Raw genomic sequence first — 20,488 nt, 5'->3', positions numbered from 1 at the left:
CACGTGCCGGGAACATTAGCTAATCATTACGTGCTTTAGCGCGCAAACAGACCCGAGGCCGTGGGGGAAAGATTTTGGGGATTTTGGTGGGGTTTAATTGGTATGGAATAATAATCCCGGTTGAATCTCTCTTTGTTTGTCCTGTCATCTCCAAAGTTCACCTCAATTTCTCCAATTAATTTTTTCCAATTTTCTCCTTCGGCGCCGGCGGATTCCTTTTGCCGCGGCCGCTTGCCCTTGACGAAGCCGCATTTCTGGCTGTAGAATGGCGAAGAAGCTGCTTGTCTAAAGTATTGCACTGATCGGCGATTGCGCGCCCCGCAAGGACTGAATCGCCCTTCAATGCTTTTTTTCCCTTTGCGACAATTCATCGCAGCAAAGATATTCTAGACGGCCATGTTTCTCTCTGGCAGATTGCCTGCCTCGCCATCACTGCGAACGCTACTTAATGGTTGGTGGCTCTGAAAAACGCGACTTTGCGTCCCCAGCAGCTCCTTGCCCGCCTGCTAACCGTCCGAATAGCCTCCAGAACTCGCGAGGCGTCGCAGTTATTAACATACAGACACATGTCGCAGCCTCTACGATCGTATTCCGACTTGCCCTCCTCCTCTCCGAAATTCTCCTACCACATTGCCGCGTCCTTCATCGCAAAGGACCGTCCGTACGACCCTTCCACGCACGTGTTCCACTTCAACCCATACAATCGAATTCAACCGCCTCGACACCGCCGAAAATCTTCGCGACCTGAATCCGGCCACGACGCATTCTTCGTGAGCAGAGTTAACGAGTCTGGCTCTGTGGCCTTTGGTGTTGCAGATGGAGTGGGCGGCTGGGTAGATTCCGGCGTCGACCCTGCGGATTTCTCACACGGATTCTGCGACTATATGGCGGCTGCAGCATATGAATACCCATCGACAAGCGATAAGCCTCTCACAGCGAGGAGGCTCATGCAGATGGGGTACGACGCGGTTTGCAAGGATGCCAACGTGCCTGCAGGCGGCAGCACGGCTTGTGTCGCCATTGCTAGGCCTGGGGGTGTCTTGGACGTGGCCAACCTGGGCGATTCGGGTTTCCTGCAATTGCGCCTGAACGCAGTGCATGCTTATTCCGAACCGCAGACTCACGCCTTCAACACCCCGTTCCAGCTTTCAGTAGTGCCTCCCAGTGTTGCCGCGAGAATGGCAGCTTTTGGGGGAGCACAGTTGAGTGATTTGCCACGAGATGCCGACGTAACACACCATCAGTTACGCCACGGCGACGTCCTCGTCTTTGCTACCGATGGCGTGCTGGACAACCTCTTCAACCAGGATATTCTTCGGATTGCCAGTCGGGTCATGGCCAAAACGGGCGCGTGGAACATTGCTGCAAACGAGGCAGTCACCGTGGCCAATTCTCTAGATGATCTCACAGCCTCTCCCCACGAAAGCAACTCCCAGGACGTGATCGTGAAGAAAGCCGTGACACTGCAGAGCTTGTTGGCAACAGAAATCGTGACTGCTGCCAAACTAGCGAGTATAAACACGAAAAGGGACGGACCCTTTGCCAAGGAAGTCAAGAAGTACTATCCCCAGGAAGGGTGGCACGGAGGAAAAGTCGACGATATTTGCGTTGTCACTGCCGTTGTCTCGGAAGATGCGGCTGATATCAAGAGCAAGCTCTAGATTTACGAGGAGGACACGAATCCGCGCAATAGATTTTAGACAGCGGCTAAGCATACGGGCACTTTGGTTTAGAGAGTTTTTTGTTTTGGCTAGAATACGGTGAAGACGGAGGGTTATGTTTTTTTTCTTTTTGTGTGTATCAGTAATTTTGTAGCATGGGCTATCCATTCTTGTACATTACCAGGTAGTTTATTTGGGAATAAATAAAATAAGACAAAGCAAACAAATCAATTCTTCGTTGGTATTGTGAATATCATTCAATTGCGTGAAAACATGTTGTGCTTGTGATGTGCATTTCGCCTACAAAAATGGATTTCCAAGGCGCTGTGATTGGATGCAAAGGTAAGCTTCATGATGTCATGGACGGTGACGTTGATGGACCTCAAGGTTCCCATTGTTGCCCATTGCTACCAATTCACCTCATGCAATACATATGAGAGGCTTTAACAACGTGCTAAAATGAAGGAGATATATCTGGTAAGTTTATTTATAAAAATTGATAAGTTCATGCCTGCATGCGATGTATTCTGGACACTTACAAACATGCTGTAAACAAGGCCGGCGCCGCTGCGGCCTTCACAGTCGACGTGCTCATATACCCCCTCGACACACTGAAAACGCGGTACCAAAGCCAGGATTTCATAAAATCTCCCGTTTCGAAACCCCTCGCCCTGAGGGGCCTCTACCAAGGCATCGGTAGCGTGATACTCGCCACTCTACCAGCAGGTGTGTATAACTACGGCCCTTCTCAGCACTCCCCCTATGTATTTTGATACGTTTAACTAACATAGCCTATCAGCCGGTGTATTCTTCTCAACATATGAGACTACAAAAGGCGTCTTCGGGCGACATCTCCCCGTGCCCGAGCCAGTAGTCCATTCACTCGCCTCAGCAGTCGCAGAGATGGCCTCGTGCCTCGTCCTAACACCAGGCGAAGTCATCAAGCAAAACGCTCAAATGCTACAAGCCAAGGAAGCAAGTACATCGACTTCATTAATGGCATTTCGCCGCCTACTTACGACCGGTTCTGCGAGTGGACTATTCACGGGGTATTCGGCCCTGGTTGCACGTAACCTGCCCTTCACCGCGCTTCAATTTCCCCTATTCGAGAATCTACGAAAACGTCTTTGGAATCAAAGACTAGGTTCAAGAGAGGATCAGACAAGAGGTGTAGCAGAAACGGGGTTGATTGCCGGAGCCAGTGCAGGAATGGCTGGGGGTCTGGCTGCGTTTGTGACCACGCCGAGTGATGTGATTAAAACACGGATGATGGTGAGAGCTGATAGCGAGCACGATCAGAATAAATCGGAGCAGCGGCAGAGAAGAATACCTTTTACGAAGACTGTGAAAGACGTTTGGCGTGAGAGGGGGGTCAGGGGTTTCTTCCGTGGAGGGGCATTTCGCTCTGCTTGGACGGCGGTGGGCAGTGGCTTGTATTTGGGTATGTATGATGCTGCAAAGCTGTGGCTTGAGAGGAGAGGATAAATAGGATAGCTGCCATCAATGGTTTACGAAGGGAAATACTACATGTAGCTAGAAGTCCACAGACTGCGTGAGGCTTAAGTGTTAGAACAGGATGCAAAGGCAAGCTTCAATTTTATATTATTTTCTAGAATCTGCTACTATCGCCATATTATTTTAGCACCTACTCCTGTGGCTATGTTCTTCTACAACATCCATTCTAATATTACCACCCTCTCTACATGTAGCCTCCAATCTGAGACGCGGGATGCGGCCTAGTATTTCCCTTACGAAGTGTTGGTGACGAGAGGGCAAGCGCCTAAATGGGCGTCTATACACAGGGTTAGACATATCACATCCTACATTGGCATTTCCAGCAACAATAACTTGGTTAAAGTGCTTCGAATGAAGACATGTGAATCAAATTACATAGTACATAAATATGCCCGACGAATGATTAACTCATAAAAGGAGAATTATCTAGCCCGGCCACAGTAAGCTCAACGGAGGACTAAGCCATCAAAACTCCGCATTTCCCTCTCCGGAGTACAGCCTGCTCTCGACACGATCTAAGAGCAGCGAGGCAATTTGAATATCATGCTCCAACCTTTGCCTTTCTTCTTTTTGAACAATAAAGGAGAGCTGCATAACTTTCATCTACTAGCGATAGTACCTCTTGAAAACCCCATGCTATTATCCAATCTCTTTTATGCTTTGGGTTGTAGTATATTGCTCCCACCTGCTGTTAACATCAACTCTCCAACAGTGTAAAAGCTCGAAACACACACCGAGAGTAGCGAATAACTCTTGGTGCTCTTCAGAGTCAAAGGACTCTGGGTTACGGTTATATCCTTGCTCCAACATCACTCTTTTGAGCCTTGGGAAATGTCCCTCTTGGATTGCCTGTGCTAGCACCTGTATCCCATTCCATCCTTTGTGGGAGCCACAAAAACAGATGCAAGTAAGCGATTCAGGCAGCATGCTGACCAGATGTTGCACACTTTCGGGGAATGTGGGAACAATTCCGCGGTCGTCCTTCGAGCCAAAACCAATTGTCAACACCCACAGGCTGTCCAGCGCATTAAATTCGCGAAAGCTGCGAAAATATTCTTCCTGCCCTACTATTCGCCGTTTATATAAAGGAGTCTGGCCAAATTCCAATTTTAGGTGCTTTAGCATCTCCCTTCGCGAGTGCAGTATACGTTGCGCCTGACTCCAGGTAACCGGGTTTTCCAAACCTAGATCCCTGTCTTTCGTTCTAAAACCAAAGTTGAAATGTTCTAATTCCGGACACGAGTCGATGATGTTTTGCAGGCTCTTCTCTTCCATTTCGCTGTTATCAAATGTCAAGGAGCGAAGGCTTGCAAGAGGCAGTTGTCGCGTAATGTTTTTACAAAATGTTACTTCCAATCTCTCAAGACATGGTACCATGGCTAGGAAGTCGCCCATTTGGCCAAGGTCAATGTCAGAGAAAAGTTTCACTGATAGGCGGGTAACGGGTTCCATTGAAAACGATATTTTTAATAAATCTTTCCCCGGAAGGTGGCTTTCGTGGAATGGCACATTAATACTCAAGTGCTCTGCCTTTGTAAGCTTTGCCAGCGTCTCTTTAAGGAGTTGAAAATGACAGGACGTTATGTCATTCATCATCTTATGGGTCAATCCGTCGAGTGGGTATGAAAAATTGAGAATTTCATTTTCTATTTTCCAGCGATCGCCACCTCTATTGCAGAAGCGACGTACCTGAGCAGCCAAGTCTGGTTGTTCTGTAATAGTCCGCAAAAAACTTCGCAATCTTCTGGGGTGAGCATCATGGTGTAGAACTGGCAGCGCGATAGCACGCAAGTGCTTATTCGTCATGCTGAGATTCGATAGATCCTTTGTAAGAGTTTCCGGAATATCAGAGCAATGCGAGCATAGATTTGCGCATATCTCAACGAGGATTTCGTCCGGCATTCCCATGAGGCCCAGCGGTGGCTCAAGGCTATCCGATGGGTCAAGGCTATCCGATGGGTCAAGGCTATCCGATGGCTCAAAGCTGTTCGATGGTTCAAGGCTGTTCGATGGCTCAAGGCTGTTTGGTGCCTTGGTGAATATATGTTTGCATCGTAGCAACAGTTTAATGGTTCGAAATCCCATGCTTGTAGGTGAGCTCAAAAGAGTGAAGTTATGCAAAATATGTGATGATTTCTATAAGCTCAGAGCAGAGGGAGTTGCAAACAAAGAAATATATATGCATGTATCCTCTTGCGTGCGAGATATTAGGCATCAGCTGGCACACATTCTCTCTTTGTTCGGTACCACATTTCTCTTTGTTCAGCGTCATACTCTTTCCTTGTTCCAGTGTTACACTGTCTCCTTTTTCAGGGTCACGTTCTCTCTTTGTTTCTGCAAGTTGTCTAGGCTACAAGTGCTTCTGATACCAGTTATTCAACTGGGCATGTATAATGCTGTAACGCCGTGGCTCGAGAGGAGAGAGTATAGGTACGTCCCTGATATAGCTGCCGCCAAATGGTTTATGAGATGAAAATGGCAAAGAGCAAGCGCTTGTATGAGTGTAGAAAATCCCAGCTAACCTTGCAGCAAGATACAAAAGCAAAGAAATGGAAACAAGTCTCTTCACACTCTTATAAGTATTAATTTATTTGAGAGACTCATCATTCTCTATTACAGAAAGCTCATAGAAACATCAAACCGCATACTATTCGTTAACAAAGTGTTTCTCACTTCCAACCCAGGCCTCCCCGAGAATAAAGCAAAAGAAATTGCAAGATTCCCTCACTGTATTGCTTCATCTTCTTCGAAACAGTAGTCTCCAAATCTCAGCTTTAGATACAGTCTCCTCACTCTCCTTCATCTTCCCCATCTTCCTCTTCCTCTTCTTTTTCCACAAAATCTGGATTAGAACAACAATCCGGAAAATCATCAAGTTTAGTGTCATTGAAATACGCACAGAACACGTCAACATCTGCAAGTAGTTCACGCGCGTATTCAAACTCTTCCTTTTCATGTTCCAACAACACAAACTCGAGCTTCGAGAAATACCCCTCTAAAATTGCCTCTTGCAGGATCTCTATCCCATCCCAATCTTTGTGCGAACCGCAGAAGCCGAGACAGATGAGTGATTGAGGTAGCTTACTAACTAGGTCTTCCACATCTTCTGGGAATATAGGAACATCTTCGTCCTCGTCATCCGTCCCAAAGTCAGTCGTACGCACCCACAACGTCTCTAATCCGTCAAAGTCGCGGAGACTGCTCAAGAGTTCCGGATTCTCCAAGTGGTCCAAGTATGGGGGGAATTCTTTGCCGAATACGAGATTCAAATTCTTCAGTGTTTTCCTTCGCGAGTGTAGTATGCGCTGCGCCTGTCCAGACGTAACTGTTTGCTGCTCGAAGTCTAAGATGTAATCTTCATCATAAGGCCTTAAATAGTACTCAAAATGTTCCAGCTCTGGACAGGAGTCGATAATCGTTTTCAGGCATGTCGAAGTGATCATACTGTTTTTGAAAATAAGAGTGCGGAGCCTAGCAAGAGGAATACTTTTCGAAATGCCCCCACACTCATATGCCGTCAAGCTCTCAACGCATGGCATCATGGTTAGAAGGCCGCCTAGAAGACCAAGGTCAAAAATATCCCCAGGAATCAACGTCAGGTCGCGAATGGACTCCATGATAATGTGTTTGTTGTGCGAATCTGTTAGGCAGGTGGTTTCTTCCCAGAGCGGCACCACGATAGACAGTCTCTTTGTGTTTGGAAGCTGGGTGAGTATCAATTTTAAGAGCCGCTGGTCACCCTCGACTCCGTTCCTCTTAATCTCTCGATCCCACTTCCGAACCCATTTATCACTTTCTTTGATGTCAAGGCGTCGTGCTTCCGCTTTCAACATATCGAGATCCTCGTCCAAAGCGTCACGCGGCTCAGCCTCGTCGTAAAAAAAGGAGCGTACTTGGGCAGCTAAGTCTGGCCGCGCAATGACAGTACGCAGAAAGAAGAGATTATCACCAGGCCAAATACGATGATATAATATTGGTTCTGCGATGTCACGCAACCGTCGACATGTCTGCACGAGAGACCATAGATACGTGTTGAAAGATTTGTCATCTGGGCTTTGCGGAGTGCAAGAGCAGTGGTAACACAGCAGTTCGCAGATCGTCAGGAGTATTTCGTCTGGCAGCGTGACGAGGCTGGCCGGCGGCATGATAAAAAGATGGCTGCAAGGCGAGCAGCAGCTTTTTAATTCGAAATATCTGAACTGAGAGAAGAATTTGAAGGAAAAAGAGGTTGTAAAATGGTTAATCGTTCGTTTGTGGGCGATGCCAATGGAGTTGCAGGAGGGAAAGCTGGTTGGCACCTGCCAAGTTTCTGGCACTCCCCCTTTCTACCCTCTGTTTATCGATAGCTTGCAGTCACTTTCTAGGTATTCAGTGTCACAGTCACCTTCACTCTTTTATTTCAGTGGGAAATCCATGCTACAAGCACTTTTAGTGACATCTATTTGATAAATATTCAGTGCAGTCACATATTGAGGCCATGACCGAAGCCTGGAGACGACTTGGAATCCAGACGGCATACTTCATAGACAGCTTGATTGCGAGAGACGAGCAAACAATCGTAATTCTGATTGCAATGATGGCAAAACACAAGTATGTACTAATATGTATTCATTAATCTGCATATCCTATCCTTATGCAGCTTCCATAAACCTTCAAAACAACCCCCTACTCATCATCCTCCTCACTATCACTCTCAGCCTCCTCAACCTCAACCTCCTCCTCACTATCGTCCGCCCCCTCCGGCCTCTCCACCATCAAAAACGCCGCCAAGCACGTAACCCGATTATGCGTCACATACGTCCCCCTCAGCTCTCCCGCCGGCTTCTCAATCTTCGCATCCTTCTTCCTCGCCGCCTCCAGCAACTCCTCCGCCTGCACCGTCCACACCCTAATCTTGCCGTCGCTGCTCGCCCCAACCACGTAAAAGGTCCCAGGGTTGCCCGTGCTCGGTATGGCCACAAAGTCCTTGATTCTACCTGAAACGCCTTCTCCTCCTACGTAGCCGACGAACTTGGCCACGGGGAAAGTTCCTTCGGATGCCTTCTTGTCGTCCTTGTCTGAAGGCTCAGGTTTTGAGAGGTCGTCTGCCTTTGTCGAAAAGAATGCAACACGTCCATCCTCCGTCGACACAGCCAGCAGAGCATCTCCAGTCTCCTCATCGATCGTAACGTAGGTAAAATGGTGTATCTTGACCCTGGTCGTCGGCATGACTCGGCACTTTGGCACACTGTCCATTCCAAAAACAATGATATCCCGGTCGAATCCCACTGCAAACTCGTCCGCCCCGTCTGCCGTTCCCCAAGTCACTTTTCGTGCCTCACCACTAGCATGTTTGCTCTCTCCGACCTCTCTCAGCATCTCCTTGCTAAAGCTCAGCACACCCGCCTTCTTTCCGGTGACAAGATTCCACAATCGCATGCATCTCTCGCCCTTGCCAACACTAATCATCAGCTTCATGCTCGGATGGATCGCAAAATCGTTGACTCCAGAAGGTGTTCCGCCAAACGGCGCTGTATCACCAGTCGGTCGGCCATGCGCCTTTGGCTTCGGTGTCTTGATATTGCTCAACATGGACCAATCTCGTGTACGCGTCACCGCAATCGTCGAATCGTCACTCGCCGAAAGAAGCTTTGACCTCGTAGGAAATCTCAGCGCCGTAATTGTCGAGTCGTGGTGCAGCAACGTTCCCAACTCTCTGTTCTTGGGGTTCTCCAGGATCGGTCTCGGAGCCACGCTGGCCAATGCATCGCGATTCTTCTTGCTCGGTGGGTGCGCCGACAAATTGTAAACGTGAACTCGCTCGTCCGTGGCGCCAGAGGCCAAAAGGACCTTTTGCGTTTGACCCGGAACAGGGGGTGAGATGGGAGACACGGCAACGCATCGAATGGCAGATGCGTGCGCATTGAAGAGGAACGTATCGGCGAACTCGGCGTCTCCCTTGGCACCAATTGTGGCTGTCAGTCCATGGAGAACTCGGTCGTAGGATCCAGCGACGATCTGAATAGTTTCCTCCACAAACTTGTTGCTGCTTGTCGTTGGCTTCGTCTTTTTTTCTGTCTTTGCTTCAACAGCTTTTGCGCTGCTCTTGGTAGGTTTCGTCTTTTCTTCGACAGTTTTTGACTTCTTGGTGGATACAGGCTCTGGAGCGGGCTCGCTGGCGGCAGCGGCTTGTCTCTTTCTTTTCGCCATCTTGTGTTGCTGTGTTTAGATGTTCTTTGTTGTACGATGTACGGGAAATCAATCCAAGATCCAGATGCAGCCTCTCAATGGCAAAAAAAAATATTATGGGTACCTTGCTTGATAAGATAAGGCACAGGGTGCGCGCTTTAACGCATAATACGGGTTTGATGCATAATCTCCAACTCTCAGCAGATTCAGGTTGAAGAGCATCAATTAGAAAAGAAAAGACAGAAGAACCTTCACAAGCAAATCATATACATCACAAACAAAAAAGAAAAAGAGAAAAGGGGGAGATTAAATATTGTATTTCCACGACCGATAAAATGCTCCCATATATGCTTCAATATATTCTGTATCTGCTTCGTAATATTTCGAACCGATGCTTTTGTGCCGAGACAAGGGTGAAATGTTTGATGGTCAATAATAATAAAAAAGTTATAAAAAAATAAAACCAAAAATAAAAAAAAATCTCTATCATCGCGTGCAGAATCTCTTATCATCGCGTCCCGTCCCTCTCCCGCCCACCCTCTCGGCTCAACTCTATAGTGCTCAGACTAGGGAAACGCTTCGTAAAATCCTCAATGTAATCCTCCCTGTCCCGCGAAGTCATCTCCAGCATCGGCTGCCCGGGGAGGTCGATTGCTATCAAACGCTCAAATGTGGGGTCATCTCTCTCTTTGGTCGGCGAGGAGGCTTGTCGGCCTCCTGTTGGTATGTTGTTCAGGTGAACAGGCTTCTTTGGGGCTGTTGGCTTGGCTTGAGTCTTGGCCGATACGCTCGCAGAAGTTGATGCCGAACCTGCAGGTTGTTTACCATCGACCAAGGATCCGTCGCTTCGTCGTGGATCTACAACGATAGGCTTTGCAGCCACAGCTGGTTTGCGCTTCACCTCAGGACGGGGCTTATCCTCTCCAGATGCCGGCTCAGAATCCGTAAACCTTCCGTATCCATGGGCTGTCCGTGGCACGTTCGCCGGTTTTTGTTCCTCGCTCAACAGACTCTGGACCCTGTTTTGTATACTGGCAGCGCGTGCTGCTCCCATCGGCTTTGGGGCCGTGGGGGGTCGAGCCTTGGAAGGCGATCCGCTGCCTTCTGCAACCCTTTTTCGGTATTCTGCTTGCGCAGCCTCTACTCTAGCTTCCTCCTCTTCTAACTGACGACGCTCCATATCACGGCGCATCTCGGCTGTCATGTGGGCGTGTCCCTCTCCGTCTGTATCACTCCGGTCGTCAGCTGCTTCAGAACCCTGAATGGGCGTCAAGGCACGGCGTCCCTGCTCTTTGCCGGGCGATGAAGATCTCTCTGGCTCATTATCAGATGAGGCATTGTTTTCAAACCTCTTAAATGCACCACCAAATTTGCCTGCAAGCAAGTTCTTGGAAGTCGAGGCCGCCACCTCGGGTCGTTGGCCTTGGCGGTCTTGATCATATTCCTGCACTTCGATGCTTCTTGAGCTACGAGGAATCGGTTCTTTCGAGCTTGCTCCGCCGGTGTTGGCATGCGACAAGGGCAGATGCCAGGACGAGTGTCGGTTCGTAGAGGACTGTCGAGAAGAAGGCTTTGATGCATTCTCCCTCTCGCGCAAATACTCCAGGGTGCTCGGCTCGAATGTAGAGCTAAGAGGCCGCGGCTTATTGACAAGATCGCCAGCGGAAGATCGCATGTCTATCAGGTCTTCTGCAGAGCTGAGAATATCTAGTGACGTCCTGGACGAGGCAACAGTGCTCTGGCTCAACCGCGGCTGGACAGACGAAGATCGAGTGTTTCCCGCCGCCCAGTTTCCACCAGAGTGTCGCTTGGCGGTGTTTTGTCCTGTGAGAGCCGCCGCAGCGCGGGCTACAGGCGCGCGTGGGGTTTCCACATCGAAAGATCGTCTGCTTCTCTCCACGTCCACCGCTCGCTCCTTGTCGGGGGATTTTTCCGTCATTGTACCCGTGGAAACATATGAAGAGGTTGCCGTCTTATTAGCAATGGCCTTGAGCTCAGGGTTGCTCGTAATAATAGACTGTGCTCGACTAATTCCGGACTGCGCCGTGGATGACGGCACCAACTTTGGAAGAGGCTTGACATCCAGGGTTGGCGGTGAGATATCCGGCGGAGGGCGAGACGAGATTGGCGCGACAGAGTGTGGTCTTGGGACCGGGGTTGAAGGCGCGGGACTTCGAGAAGATGCAAATGCTGCGTCTGCCAATCGTTCAGCAACCTTTGTATTCAAATCTTTCTGAGGACGAGGCGAAATTGGGCCAGTGTTGTCAAAGTTGAACGTCTGTTGATCAAGAAGCAAGGAGAATTCGTCGAGACGAGGGAATCTGGCTGAGAGCTCATCGGGATCTACCCTGCGGACGGCGGCAGCGGCGGTAGCCTTGGAGTCCAAGGCAGCAAATGGATCGCCATCGGTGACTTTTCCTGGTCCAGGTGTCCGAGATGGTGAAGGAGTCGGACGCCCTCTTCTCATGGGTGTAATATCCGGGAGGGTCTGCTGTTCATTGACGGGTGCTGATGAGAAGACGGCGCCCACAACAGGTGCCTGGTGTGATTTCGGGGCTGTAACGGAAGGTTGGTTCAATCTAGGGTCTGCGCTCGCTCGGCCGGAGTAAATCTAAGAAGATGCTGTTAGCTTCAAGACAGGTATTCTAGTGACGGTTGAAAAGGAACTCACATCGTGGATTGGCATTTCTCGGCCCTGCATAGCACAGGCCTCTTTTAGAACTTGGTATATGTTGGGTCTCGATTCCATGTTCTCTTTGAGCATTGAGGCTAGTGCAGGTTAGCGAATGAAGCTGTCAAGGATTTAAAAGTCAGTAGCAGTGTTCTCCATACCAATGAGCTTCTTTAATCTGTCTGAAAAGACTGGGTAGCTGGGGTATCTGTAGCTTGCATTCAAGATGGCCAGCTGCCCTTGGTCTTCAAAGGGGGTCGTGTAGTAGCAGAGCTTGTATAGCAAAACACCCAATGCCCAAATATCCGACTTTTCGTTAATCGGTTGTTTTCGATAAACGTCGACCATTTCGGGGCTTCTATATTGTAATGTCGTGTGCTTCTGGACATCTTCGTCCATCAGGCGGCAGTCGACCACCGTCAAGGGAGCCGGTCGCGGAGGAGCAGCTGAGCCAAAATCACAGAGCTTGAACCGCTTGCCGCCTGCATGATTAGTGATTAAAACGTTTTCGACCTTGAGGTCTCGATGCAACAGCGCCGGCTTGAGATAATGCATGCAGGCAACACCCTCGGCGATGTCCGCAAAGATGTTGATGATTTCGGGCTCGGTCAGGCGGTGCTGCAGGCGGGTGTTCATAAAGTCAATCAGACCGCCGCCATCGCAAAACTCCATGAGCAGAAACACCTCGTAGCCGCCGCCTTTGAGCTCGGACGCGTGGGAGTCAATGTATGTGACAATGGCCTGATGCCCCTTTAGACGCTTCATCGTCTCGACTTCGGTTCGCATGCCCCGCAGAGCCTCCTTATCGGGCACGGCAACTCGCTTCAGGACCGCCAGATCGGTGCCGTCGACGGCCTTGGGCAGCTTGACGAGGTAGACATGGGCAAAGCCGCCCTCGGACAGGTATTTCTGGATCTGGACGCGATGGTTGCCGACCTGGATCTTGGTCCCTGGGGCAAAGGTGCCGGCCGGGGGCACGTTTGCCGGCGGAGCGCCCGAGGCTGGATATCCAGCGTGAGGATGGTGAGCCTGCGGGGCCATTCGGTGGCCGTACGAAGCCATGGTGGTCGAGACGGTCTCACGAGAGAGTGTCGATGTTGTAGCAAAAGGCCAGCCTCGTTGGGTGCAGGAGAAAAGGGCCCAAGCTGGTGACGTACTGGGACTTGGACTAGCCAAGGGCGGAGGGGCGCGCTGGAGATGGTGATACCGCCAGATCCAATGCGAGTGAGCGATCAAGACATTGGCAAGCGAAAAACACAGGGGCCGGGCGTGGTTTTCGACTGGTCGTTGCCTAGCGATGACGGGAGATGTACAGGCCACGAGATTTCTTTTTTTCCTTTTTTTTTTCTTTTCAAAGAGGACACTCGGCCCTTGAGATTGAAGACTGCCTAGAATCGCCAGCCTCGCTTAGTGCTCTGTAGAGCGGCCAAGAAACCCCCTGGGATCCACGTCGAGATGCGATCCGTAGTGGAAGATAGTAGGGGTCTGTTACCATGCCGGCACGGTGCAATAGGTGCCGGCACCGTAGCGGCACTGTACGCTGTATACCGCGGTGCCTGTACGGTGCCGGTATTAGGTACGGTGCCGGCACGGTGCCCTCTTAGTGCCGCAAGGTGCCATAAGGTGCCATAGAGGTGCCAAGGAGGTGCCGTAAGGTGCCACGCGGTGTAAGCGTTCCAACGTTCCTGATGCACGGCACCGGTATATAAAGCAGGAGTGCACAAGAGACCTTACGCATATAGAGAAATAGTCAAGTAGTCTAGATAGTAATACATTCATTTTCCCACCTCTGTTTAATTCCATGTACTTGTGAAATTTTGATATAGATAAAATGCGCTGTATAAAAAGGTAGAAAAAGGTGAAGATGAGTTTCTTTTTTTGTGGTTGCGTTGGCTGTACAGCACCTCCGCGGCACTTTGCGGCACCTCTATGGTACCTCTATGGCACCCAAAAGGCACCGTGCTGGCACCCTTCTGGCACTATGCCGGTACGGTGCCCAGTACCGGCACCGCGGCGCCAGGATGTACCGTGCCTGTGTGGTTGCAAGTTCTTTACACCGTACCACGAGGTACCAGGTTCTCACACACTTCCACTACGGATCGGGAGATCGTCGGCTAATAATCGCTCTGGGGACGTCATTGGGCCCCGGCATTTGGTTGGCCGGCTGGGAGAGAATCGCTGGAGCTGGAGATGGAGCGTCAGGCATCATCTCTGCTGAAGCTCACCAAACCCAAAGACCCAGAGGCCATATGATTGGGTTGGGAGTACCACTTCACCGTTGCCAAGATGAAATTTCGTTTGTTGTTTGGCATTGATTTCATCGGTCACCGACCAACAACTAAGCGGCAAAAAGGACAGCGTCCATCTACTCGTACTAACATGCCCGCGTGATCTGGGTCCTTTGACAGCTACAATCTAGAGATCAGGTCACGATGGCGATCTAGCTAGGTGCGGCTTTTTTTATGGGCTAGATCCGGCGCATCGGTTATGGGGTAGCAAGAGCTGGGATATTGAGGTTAAGTAGGCAGAGAGGGGTGTGCTGGGCTTTTAAGCATGAAAGTAATCGTGATTGAGTTTATGGACAATGGTTCGATAATCTACAGACATCGATGATGCGTGTCGTGTCCCACTTGGGATCGAGGATGTTAGTCGACAAGCCTAAACGCTTTGACATTTGTGTTGAATCGGGTTGGAGCTTTGAGCTGTGTTTGAGAGAGACATGAGCTGGGTGAGAGACTAGATGGATTTAATGGCCTGAAATCATCCACTGTAGATCAATGCTTGCGTTACAATCACCAAAGTAATGATGAAACTTGAAGGCTACCATATAGAGAAGCTCGATGAGTCCTGGTTTAATTGGCGGTGTCGCATATTTACAGGTCGGGCGTCATAACATCAATGCGATTTTCAGGGACCACCATCAATTACGCAGGGTCCGAGTGATTTCCACCGCAAGGGACCAGCCATGTCCTCCCCAGAATATATCGATTTATTTTATTTCCTCCAAGAGTCCAATCACTGAAGATGCGACATCCGATCTTCACTCTACTAGGCGCGGCTTCTATTTTTACTGGCAAATTCGCCTCTCTGACGTACCTACACACCCGCCAATCTCCTTGCCATTCCTTCTTTTTCCTTCATTCTCCGAATACAGTAGGGTTACAGTACGTACCTAGTAGGAATCCAAACGGCAATGTTCTGGATCCCGCACGACAGCGGCACGGCTTCAGGCACCACAATGCCGAGAAGCCGTGAACAGCCACGATTTCAATGGGGCCCCGCCTGAGCTGTAGCTGTGTCCCCTCGATTTAGGAAAATGGAACGGGCCAGGGATTTTGTTTCCCTCTTGTGATGTAACGCAAGTTCGTCATGCCGGAGAGAAGATACAAGCACCGGTGTACCACTGCTCTATGCAGGTTCAGCCAGCCTTCTCCCAAACTAGCTTCATTATTCGTATTTTTTTTCTTTATCTTTTTTTTTCTCTTTAGTGTGTTGTTTATTTTACTCCTTACTTGTCCTCTTTTGACACATCTACGTCTTTTGCTTATACCTCTTGTGGGAGTGCGTATGCGTGTGGCTGTTGCTAGCATCAGATCTTTATTCCTGTGACCTTGAGACGTGGCTGTAATAGCGTCTGCAATTGGACACGGACACGTCCGTGGGAACAAGACCCAGTACACGCGTTTGAGTATTCCTGAGCTAGGTAAGAATTCCGATGGCTGGTGTTGATGCCAAAAGTACTACTCGTATTCATCTCTTGTATACAAGTATATCACATGTATGAGTCTCAACGGATTCGGGTTCTCACGGACAATCTCCGTGGACGTACGTACGTACGCACTCCTGCATCGCCTCACGATACTATCTCCATCAGTGACAACAAATTCCCACGGGAGGCCGCAAAGGAAACAAGCATTGAACCAAAAAAGCACCCAATGCCAACACACTTGCAACTCACCCAAAACACCCACTAAGCCCCATCGCGACAATCCCAAAGCCCTCATCCACCAATGAGCAAATCCCATGCTAAGCACCGCTCGGCTCATTCGTGCCGTGCAAACCGCCCGCCCATGTCGTTTCGTGTCCCAGAAATCCAGAAAAAGCTGGCCAGCGGTTCCACCCCGAGTTCCATAGCCCAGTCAATCAATATCAATCCAGTTAATCAATATCAATCCGGTTCCCCCGGACTAGGCGGGATGTGGTAGTATCTACGCATGAAGGATACCCGTTATAGCGCCAGTGCGAGACACCAAACCCCCAAAAAAGCGAGCAGCCGAACATGCCATTCCTGCTTGGCTTGGTTTTCTTCGATGGGCGGTAAACGGGATCGTCCTGATGGGCTAGTACGTAGCAATAAGCTGATGCTGCGCCCCTGGGAGTGTGACTGATGCTGGCGTTTGCGTCTCGCTCGTTCGTTCGTTGTTATCGAAGGCCAAAGCAGCTCCCTCCCACGATAAGTTGATCTGACCTTAAAAAGAGTCCCGGTCCTCCACCCCAGTTTCCCCCCTTCTCTTTTCCCTCCCATTCTTACTACTACTCGTATACGATAATAAATCACTTTCGCTACTTTTTTATAAACGGTTAACGCCTTTCTTTTTATTACCACAATACACAAAATGTCTTCTCCTCAGCCCCAGATGGTCGCCCAACAGATGACTGCCGAGGCCCCTGCCCGAGTCAGCTCCGAGCAGCCGGTATGTGCCAACCCAAGACGCCCATTCGCTTTCCAATGTTCAGCACGATTATTAGAACAGAAGAAATCAACAAAATCTATACGCAATGCACATATAGATAAGAAGAAATGTCTAAATGCTTGTCTTGCTAACACTATTTCGTTTGCAGCGTCCCATCCAGCCCATGGCCATGGAGTCCACGGCTAGCATGCGAGGTGGCGAGGGCGAGAAGGGTGTAAGTGCCACCACTACTATTTATATCCCAATAAGCAAGCCACATCAACGATCCGATTTACCGATATCTGACATTTGTTTGTCCCTGTATAGGCCATCTGCTGCGGTATCTGCGCCGGTCTTGCCTGCTTCGAGTGCTGCGAGTGCACTGAGGACTGCTGCGAATGCTGCTGCTAAACGGTATTGCGCAAGGATCATATAATATTGAACATGGAAATACCTTGATGGAGGGAACGACATGTTCCCAGGAGCTTTGTTTCTTTGGCCGTATTGGCCATTTAATGATATGATATCCCAGACTATTCAGTCTCGACGAATAGAGCAATACCCACAACTTTTACATATCAAGAGATTTTACATATTCGGTTTCCACCATGTGCTCATAATGTTCATGTTTCTTTTTTATCTAGTCCTATTGGTTTCTCATTTGTGGCTACTACCTGATTTTACGCAGCTTTTATGATATCCGTTTCTTATACCACAATCTCCGCCAGCTTCTTCACCACATCATCATAGTATCGCACCGACAACCGCTCCGCCACCTCATCAGCAGTCTCATCTTCACCAGCCTCCAAACCCAGCTCATGCTCCCCCGTCAAGCATCTCCTCGCTGCCTCCTCAAACCTCTCTCCCATCTCAGCACCGACATCAGCTACACTCTCTACAGCAAGCAGCTGGCTCCGCACATGCCGGACCACGTCCGACTGGCCTTTTGCCAGCCTCATCTCGATCCCGAGCACCGCCTCCACCGGCTTCCAGTGCGCAAGCTCCACCAAGATGACGCCGAGGCTGTATATATCGAAGCTCTTCTTCGATCGCTGGCGGCCTTTGCCTTGGTTTGACTGCGCCAGCGGGTGTCGGTATAGGTCGTGCTCTGCGTCGTAGCCGGGGATTTCTGTCACTTCGTCGGAGCCGCCGGGGCGGGAGAAGTCGAAGCCTGAGAGGTAGACTTGAGAATAATCTACATGGCCCGACTTTGTTCTGAAGAACAGGATGTTGTGACTGCGAAGACCTTTGTGCAACCAGTTGACCGCATGGAGATAGAGTAAGCAGTTGCTGAGGGCATGCGCCAGCTTGATCCGGTCTGTAACCCTCGGTTTGCGGATTGTCTTGTCCAGGAGCAGCTCCCTCAAAGACACCGGTGGGAGGCTGTCATGGAGGTCGTCACTCTCCGGGCGCTCGAATATCAAACCCAGCCGCCGGTCGAGAATGTCGACATCATCCTCCGGAACATCTGGATCTGCCTTGTCAAAGAAGCCGATGCAATGAGGCGTCCGAAAGGCTTCCGGTTTAGGACTGTGGTTAAGCAAACAAGCCAGCTTCCGCACTCTGTCGACAATGTCCGCTTTAGACAGGCAACCAGGGGTTCCCGCAGTATCGTAGTCTTTCCACTCGATCCACACCTTCTTCTTCCCTTGGGCAGTCTTCATGATAGCCTCGCACCGCGGGTCATCCAAGTCATCCACGTTGGGGTCCAACTCTATGAGGTACTTGGGCATCTGGACAAGACGCGGGTCTCCCGGCTTGGCAAGCCCCAGAAAGGCCGCCACGGCTTCGTCAATCACCGCGGGAGCATCCGATTTGGGGTCAATGGTCTCATTGAACGCCTTGAATTTGGCCAGCTTGGAAAGCTGTCTCAGCTCGGCCATGCTTGCTTCCCTCTCAACGTTCGACATTCGTGTGCGTGTCGATGCACCAACATCTCTAGCCTCCAGCTGAGCCTTGAGAGCCAAGACAAGGTGGCTCAGGTCGGCAATTTTGTGATGAAGAAGCAATACGCCGCGGTTTGTATCCTGCACCGTGTGTCGAATCTCAATCTGCAGCGAGTGGTCCAGGATGTTCATCATGCTGTCGTTTAAGAGAGTAAACTTGGACAGCAGGTGCTCGAATCCTTCTTTGTCAAAGGACACCCACTTGAGTCTTTTCAATCCCTCTTGTGATTTTTCCTTGAGGTTCATCATGGCCTTTTTAATAAACAGCCTCTTCTTTTCTGATATAGGAAAGCTGGCCTGCTTGGCGTCCTGCTCAGGGGAGATGAGGAAATCGCCATTGTCGCGAACGGGAGTCAGGTTGTTGTGTTTGTTCTGGATTTCGAGAAACTCGTCAAACAGGCATTGGACTTGCACCAATAGATCTAGCACGGTCTGGCGATGGAGATTGAAAACGTTTGAGTTTAGGATACGGTCTTGGTTTTCCGTATTCACATCCAGCAGTCCAGATGTCTCGCTCCAGGCGAAGAGACGCTGCTGCTCCAGGCGGAGGCGCAGGTTGAGGTATTTACAATCATCTTCATAGCCGAGAGCCGTGACAAGCAATTGTATACCTTTTCGTAAAGAAGATCCAGTAGCATGTTAACACAATTTTGCACACAAGCGTCTATCACATGAATGAGTCTAGGCCAAGCACATGCCTTGTAGTGCTCCTGTATACACCTGTAACCCAAGGGATGCAACGCCAAGAGCCAGGCCAGCCAGGGAGACGGGGTCCATGTTTGCATGTATGCAGACGGAACTTTTTTTTTTAAGATCTCTAGGCCGGAATCTCCCTGGTTCAGCGTGCCGAGGGATTCTGACGGTTCAAGTTTGTTGGGTTGAGGGTTGGAGGCTGATGCAAGCACAAACAGGCCATTGGTACTGTACGGTATGGCGCACCAAGATTCATGTTACATGTGTGTAACGAGGGCTGGACGGGACTAGCGAATTGCCTACGAGATGGAGTGGGGATGGAGCGGAAGAGGACCGAGGCATGGCGAATCGTGGACCGAACCGACGGCGGCAGAGGGAGAGACAGGGGGCAGGGGGAGCGGATTGTTGGTGTTGGTGGTGAAGATGGTTCTTTTGTGTTGTGAGATGTACAGCCACATATACGAGTACAATTTGATGTATACAACTCCAAGTTTGCCCTACCTCTCTGCCAACAAAAGGCCAGCTATTTTACTTGATCCAGCGTGTACACAGAGAGCCATCGAGCATGCATGTTCATATCCTACGGAAAAGGGATCAACAAGACGCCCGATCCAAGGCTGAGAGCAAATCCCCGAAGACGGAGCCCATCTTGCTGGTGTTTCTTTTCGCCCCCTTTGCCTCCCCCTAACATAAGGCTTAGATCGTCTCCATCCACAAATAGTCGTTCGGCACAATTACATAGTACAAGTTAGTACCAGGGCAGTAGTTCCTGTTGGGTGGCGCTCGCGTCTCGGCGTATGATGGGTTACACGACAGCAACAGCAAAATCAAAAACGACACTGTGAGAGTAGTGAACGCGCGCGTCGGAACGACGGGGCGCAGCGATTGGCCCGCGAAAAGGCGGCTTGCTCTGGATCTCATTTTACAGATTGCATTAGCCTGAGAACAATGTCGCTGGGTTCCGTAATTGAGTGTTTGTGCTCCTTTGCAGTTGGACCCCCGGGAAAAGCAGAGGCCTTTTGGTCTGTTCGTTGTGGGTGGGTTCAATCCAGCTTCCGCTGCGGATAGCGTCAGAAGTTTAGTGGTGCAGTTGCGGAGAAGATGGGCAACTTGTAAGATCCATGGATTACACCCAGCACTCCGTAGATTATCAAGTAGATA

The 20,488-nt window shown here is 50.0% G+C and overlaps 7 protein-coding genes across 7 annotated transcripts; 3 read left to right on the top strand and 4 right to left on the bottom strand.

Moving 5' to 3' along the window:
* The first annotated feature begins 104 nt into the window (after positions 1-104).
* On the top strand, positions 105-1,904 carry V8C40DRAFT_245498 (type 2C protein phosphatase PTC7). The gene is made up of 2 exons (XM_083215913.1): positions 105-451; positions 523-1,904. The coding sequence occupies exons 1-2, from the start codon at positions 397-399 to the stop codon at positions 1,659-1,661; spliced, it is 1,194 nt and encodes a 397-aa protein (XP_083073114.1). The 5' UTR covers positions 105-396; the 3' UTR covers positions 1,662-1,904.
* A 113-nt stretch (positions 1,905-2,017) lies between these two features.
* On the top strand, positions 2,018-3,251 carry V8C40DRAFT_245497 (mitochondrial carrier domain-containing protein). Its single transcript, XM_083215912.1, has 3 exons — positions 2,018-2,138; positions 2,219-2,387; positions 2,461-3,251. The coding sequence occupies exons 1-3, from the start codon at positions 2,121-2,123 to the stop codon at positions 3,144-3,146; spliced, it is 873 nt and encodes a 290-aa protein (XP_083073113.1). The 5' UTR covers positions 2,018-2,120; the 3' UTR covers positions 3,147-3,251.
* A 2,547-nt stretch (positions 3,252-5,798) lies between these two features.
* V8C40DRAFT_287566 (F-box protein) lies at positions 5,799-7,385 on the bottom strand. Its single transcript, XM_083222734.1, has one exon. The coding sequence runs from the start codon at positions 7,319-7,321 to the stop codon at positions 5,966-5,968; it is 1,356 nt and encodes a 451-aa protein (XP_083073112.1). The 5' UTR covers positions 7,322-7,385; the 3' UTR covers positions 5,799-5,965.
* A 349-nt stretch (positions 7,386-7,734) lies between these two features.
* Positions 7,735-9,419, bottom strand: V8C40DRAFT_245494 (WD40-repeat-containing domain protein). Its single transcript, XM_083215911.1, has one exon. It carries the CDS (start codon positions 9,363-9,365, stop codon positions 7,842-7,844), a length of 1,524 nt encoding a protein of 507 aa, XP_083073111.1. The 5' UTR covers positions 9,366-9,419; the 3' UTR covers positions 7,735-7,841.
* A 433-nt stretch (positions 9,420-9,852) lies between these two features.
* Positions 9,853-13,056, bottom strand: V8C40DRAFT_274968 (uncharacterized protein; the record flags this gene model as incomplete). The annotated part of the gene is made up of 3 exons (XM_083220654.1): positions 9,853-11,955; positions 12,016-12,113; positions 12,177-13,056. The coding sequence occupies 3 exons, from the start codon at positions 13,054-13,056 to the stop codon at positions 9,853-9,855; spliced, it is 3,081 nt and encodes a 1,026-aa protein (XP_083073110.1).
* A 3,439-nt stretch (positions 13,057-16,495) lies between these two features.
* On the top strand, positions 16,496-17,279 carry V8C40DRAFT_225149 (uncharacterized protein). Its single transcript, XM_083212254.1, has 3 exons — positions 16,496-16,709; positions 16,858-16,923; positions 17,016-17,279. The coding sequence occupies exons 1-3, from the start codon at positions 16,632-16,634 to the stop codon at positions 17,097-17,099; spliced, it is 228 nt and encodes a 75-aa protein (XP_083073109.1). The 5' UTR covers positions 16,496-16,631; the 3' UTR covers positions 17,100-17,279.
* A 21-nt stretch (positions 17,280-17,300) lies between these two features.
* Positions 17,301-19,688, bottom strand: V8C40DRAFT_245489 (HeLo domain-containing protein). The gene is made up of 2 exons (XM_083215910.1): positions 19,333-19,688; positions 17,301-19,245 (listed from the first exon to the last, which is right to left on the bottom strand). The coding sequence occupies exons 1-2, from the start codon at positions 19,409-19,411 to the stop codon at positions 17,396-17,398; spliced, it is 1,929 nt and encodes a 642-aa protein (XP_083073108.1). The 5' UTR covers positions 19,412-19,688; the 3' UTR covers positions 17,301-17,395.
* Positions 19,689-20,488: the final 800 nt, after the last annotated feature.

Source organism: Trichoderma camerunense, assembly GCF_050948025.1.
Source record: "Trichoderma camerunense strain CBS 138272 chromosome Unknown V8C40scaffold_9, whole genome shotgun sequence".
Taxonomy (NCBI): Eukaryota; Fungi; Ascomycota; class Sordariomycetes; order Hypocreales; family Hypocreaceae; genus Trichoderma; species Trichoderma camerunense.
Note: the sequence above shows the minus strand (reverse complement) of the source record. Positions and strands in the feature narration are given on the sequence as shown.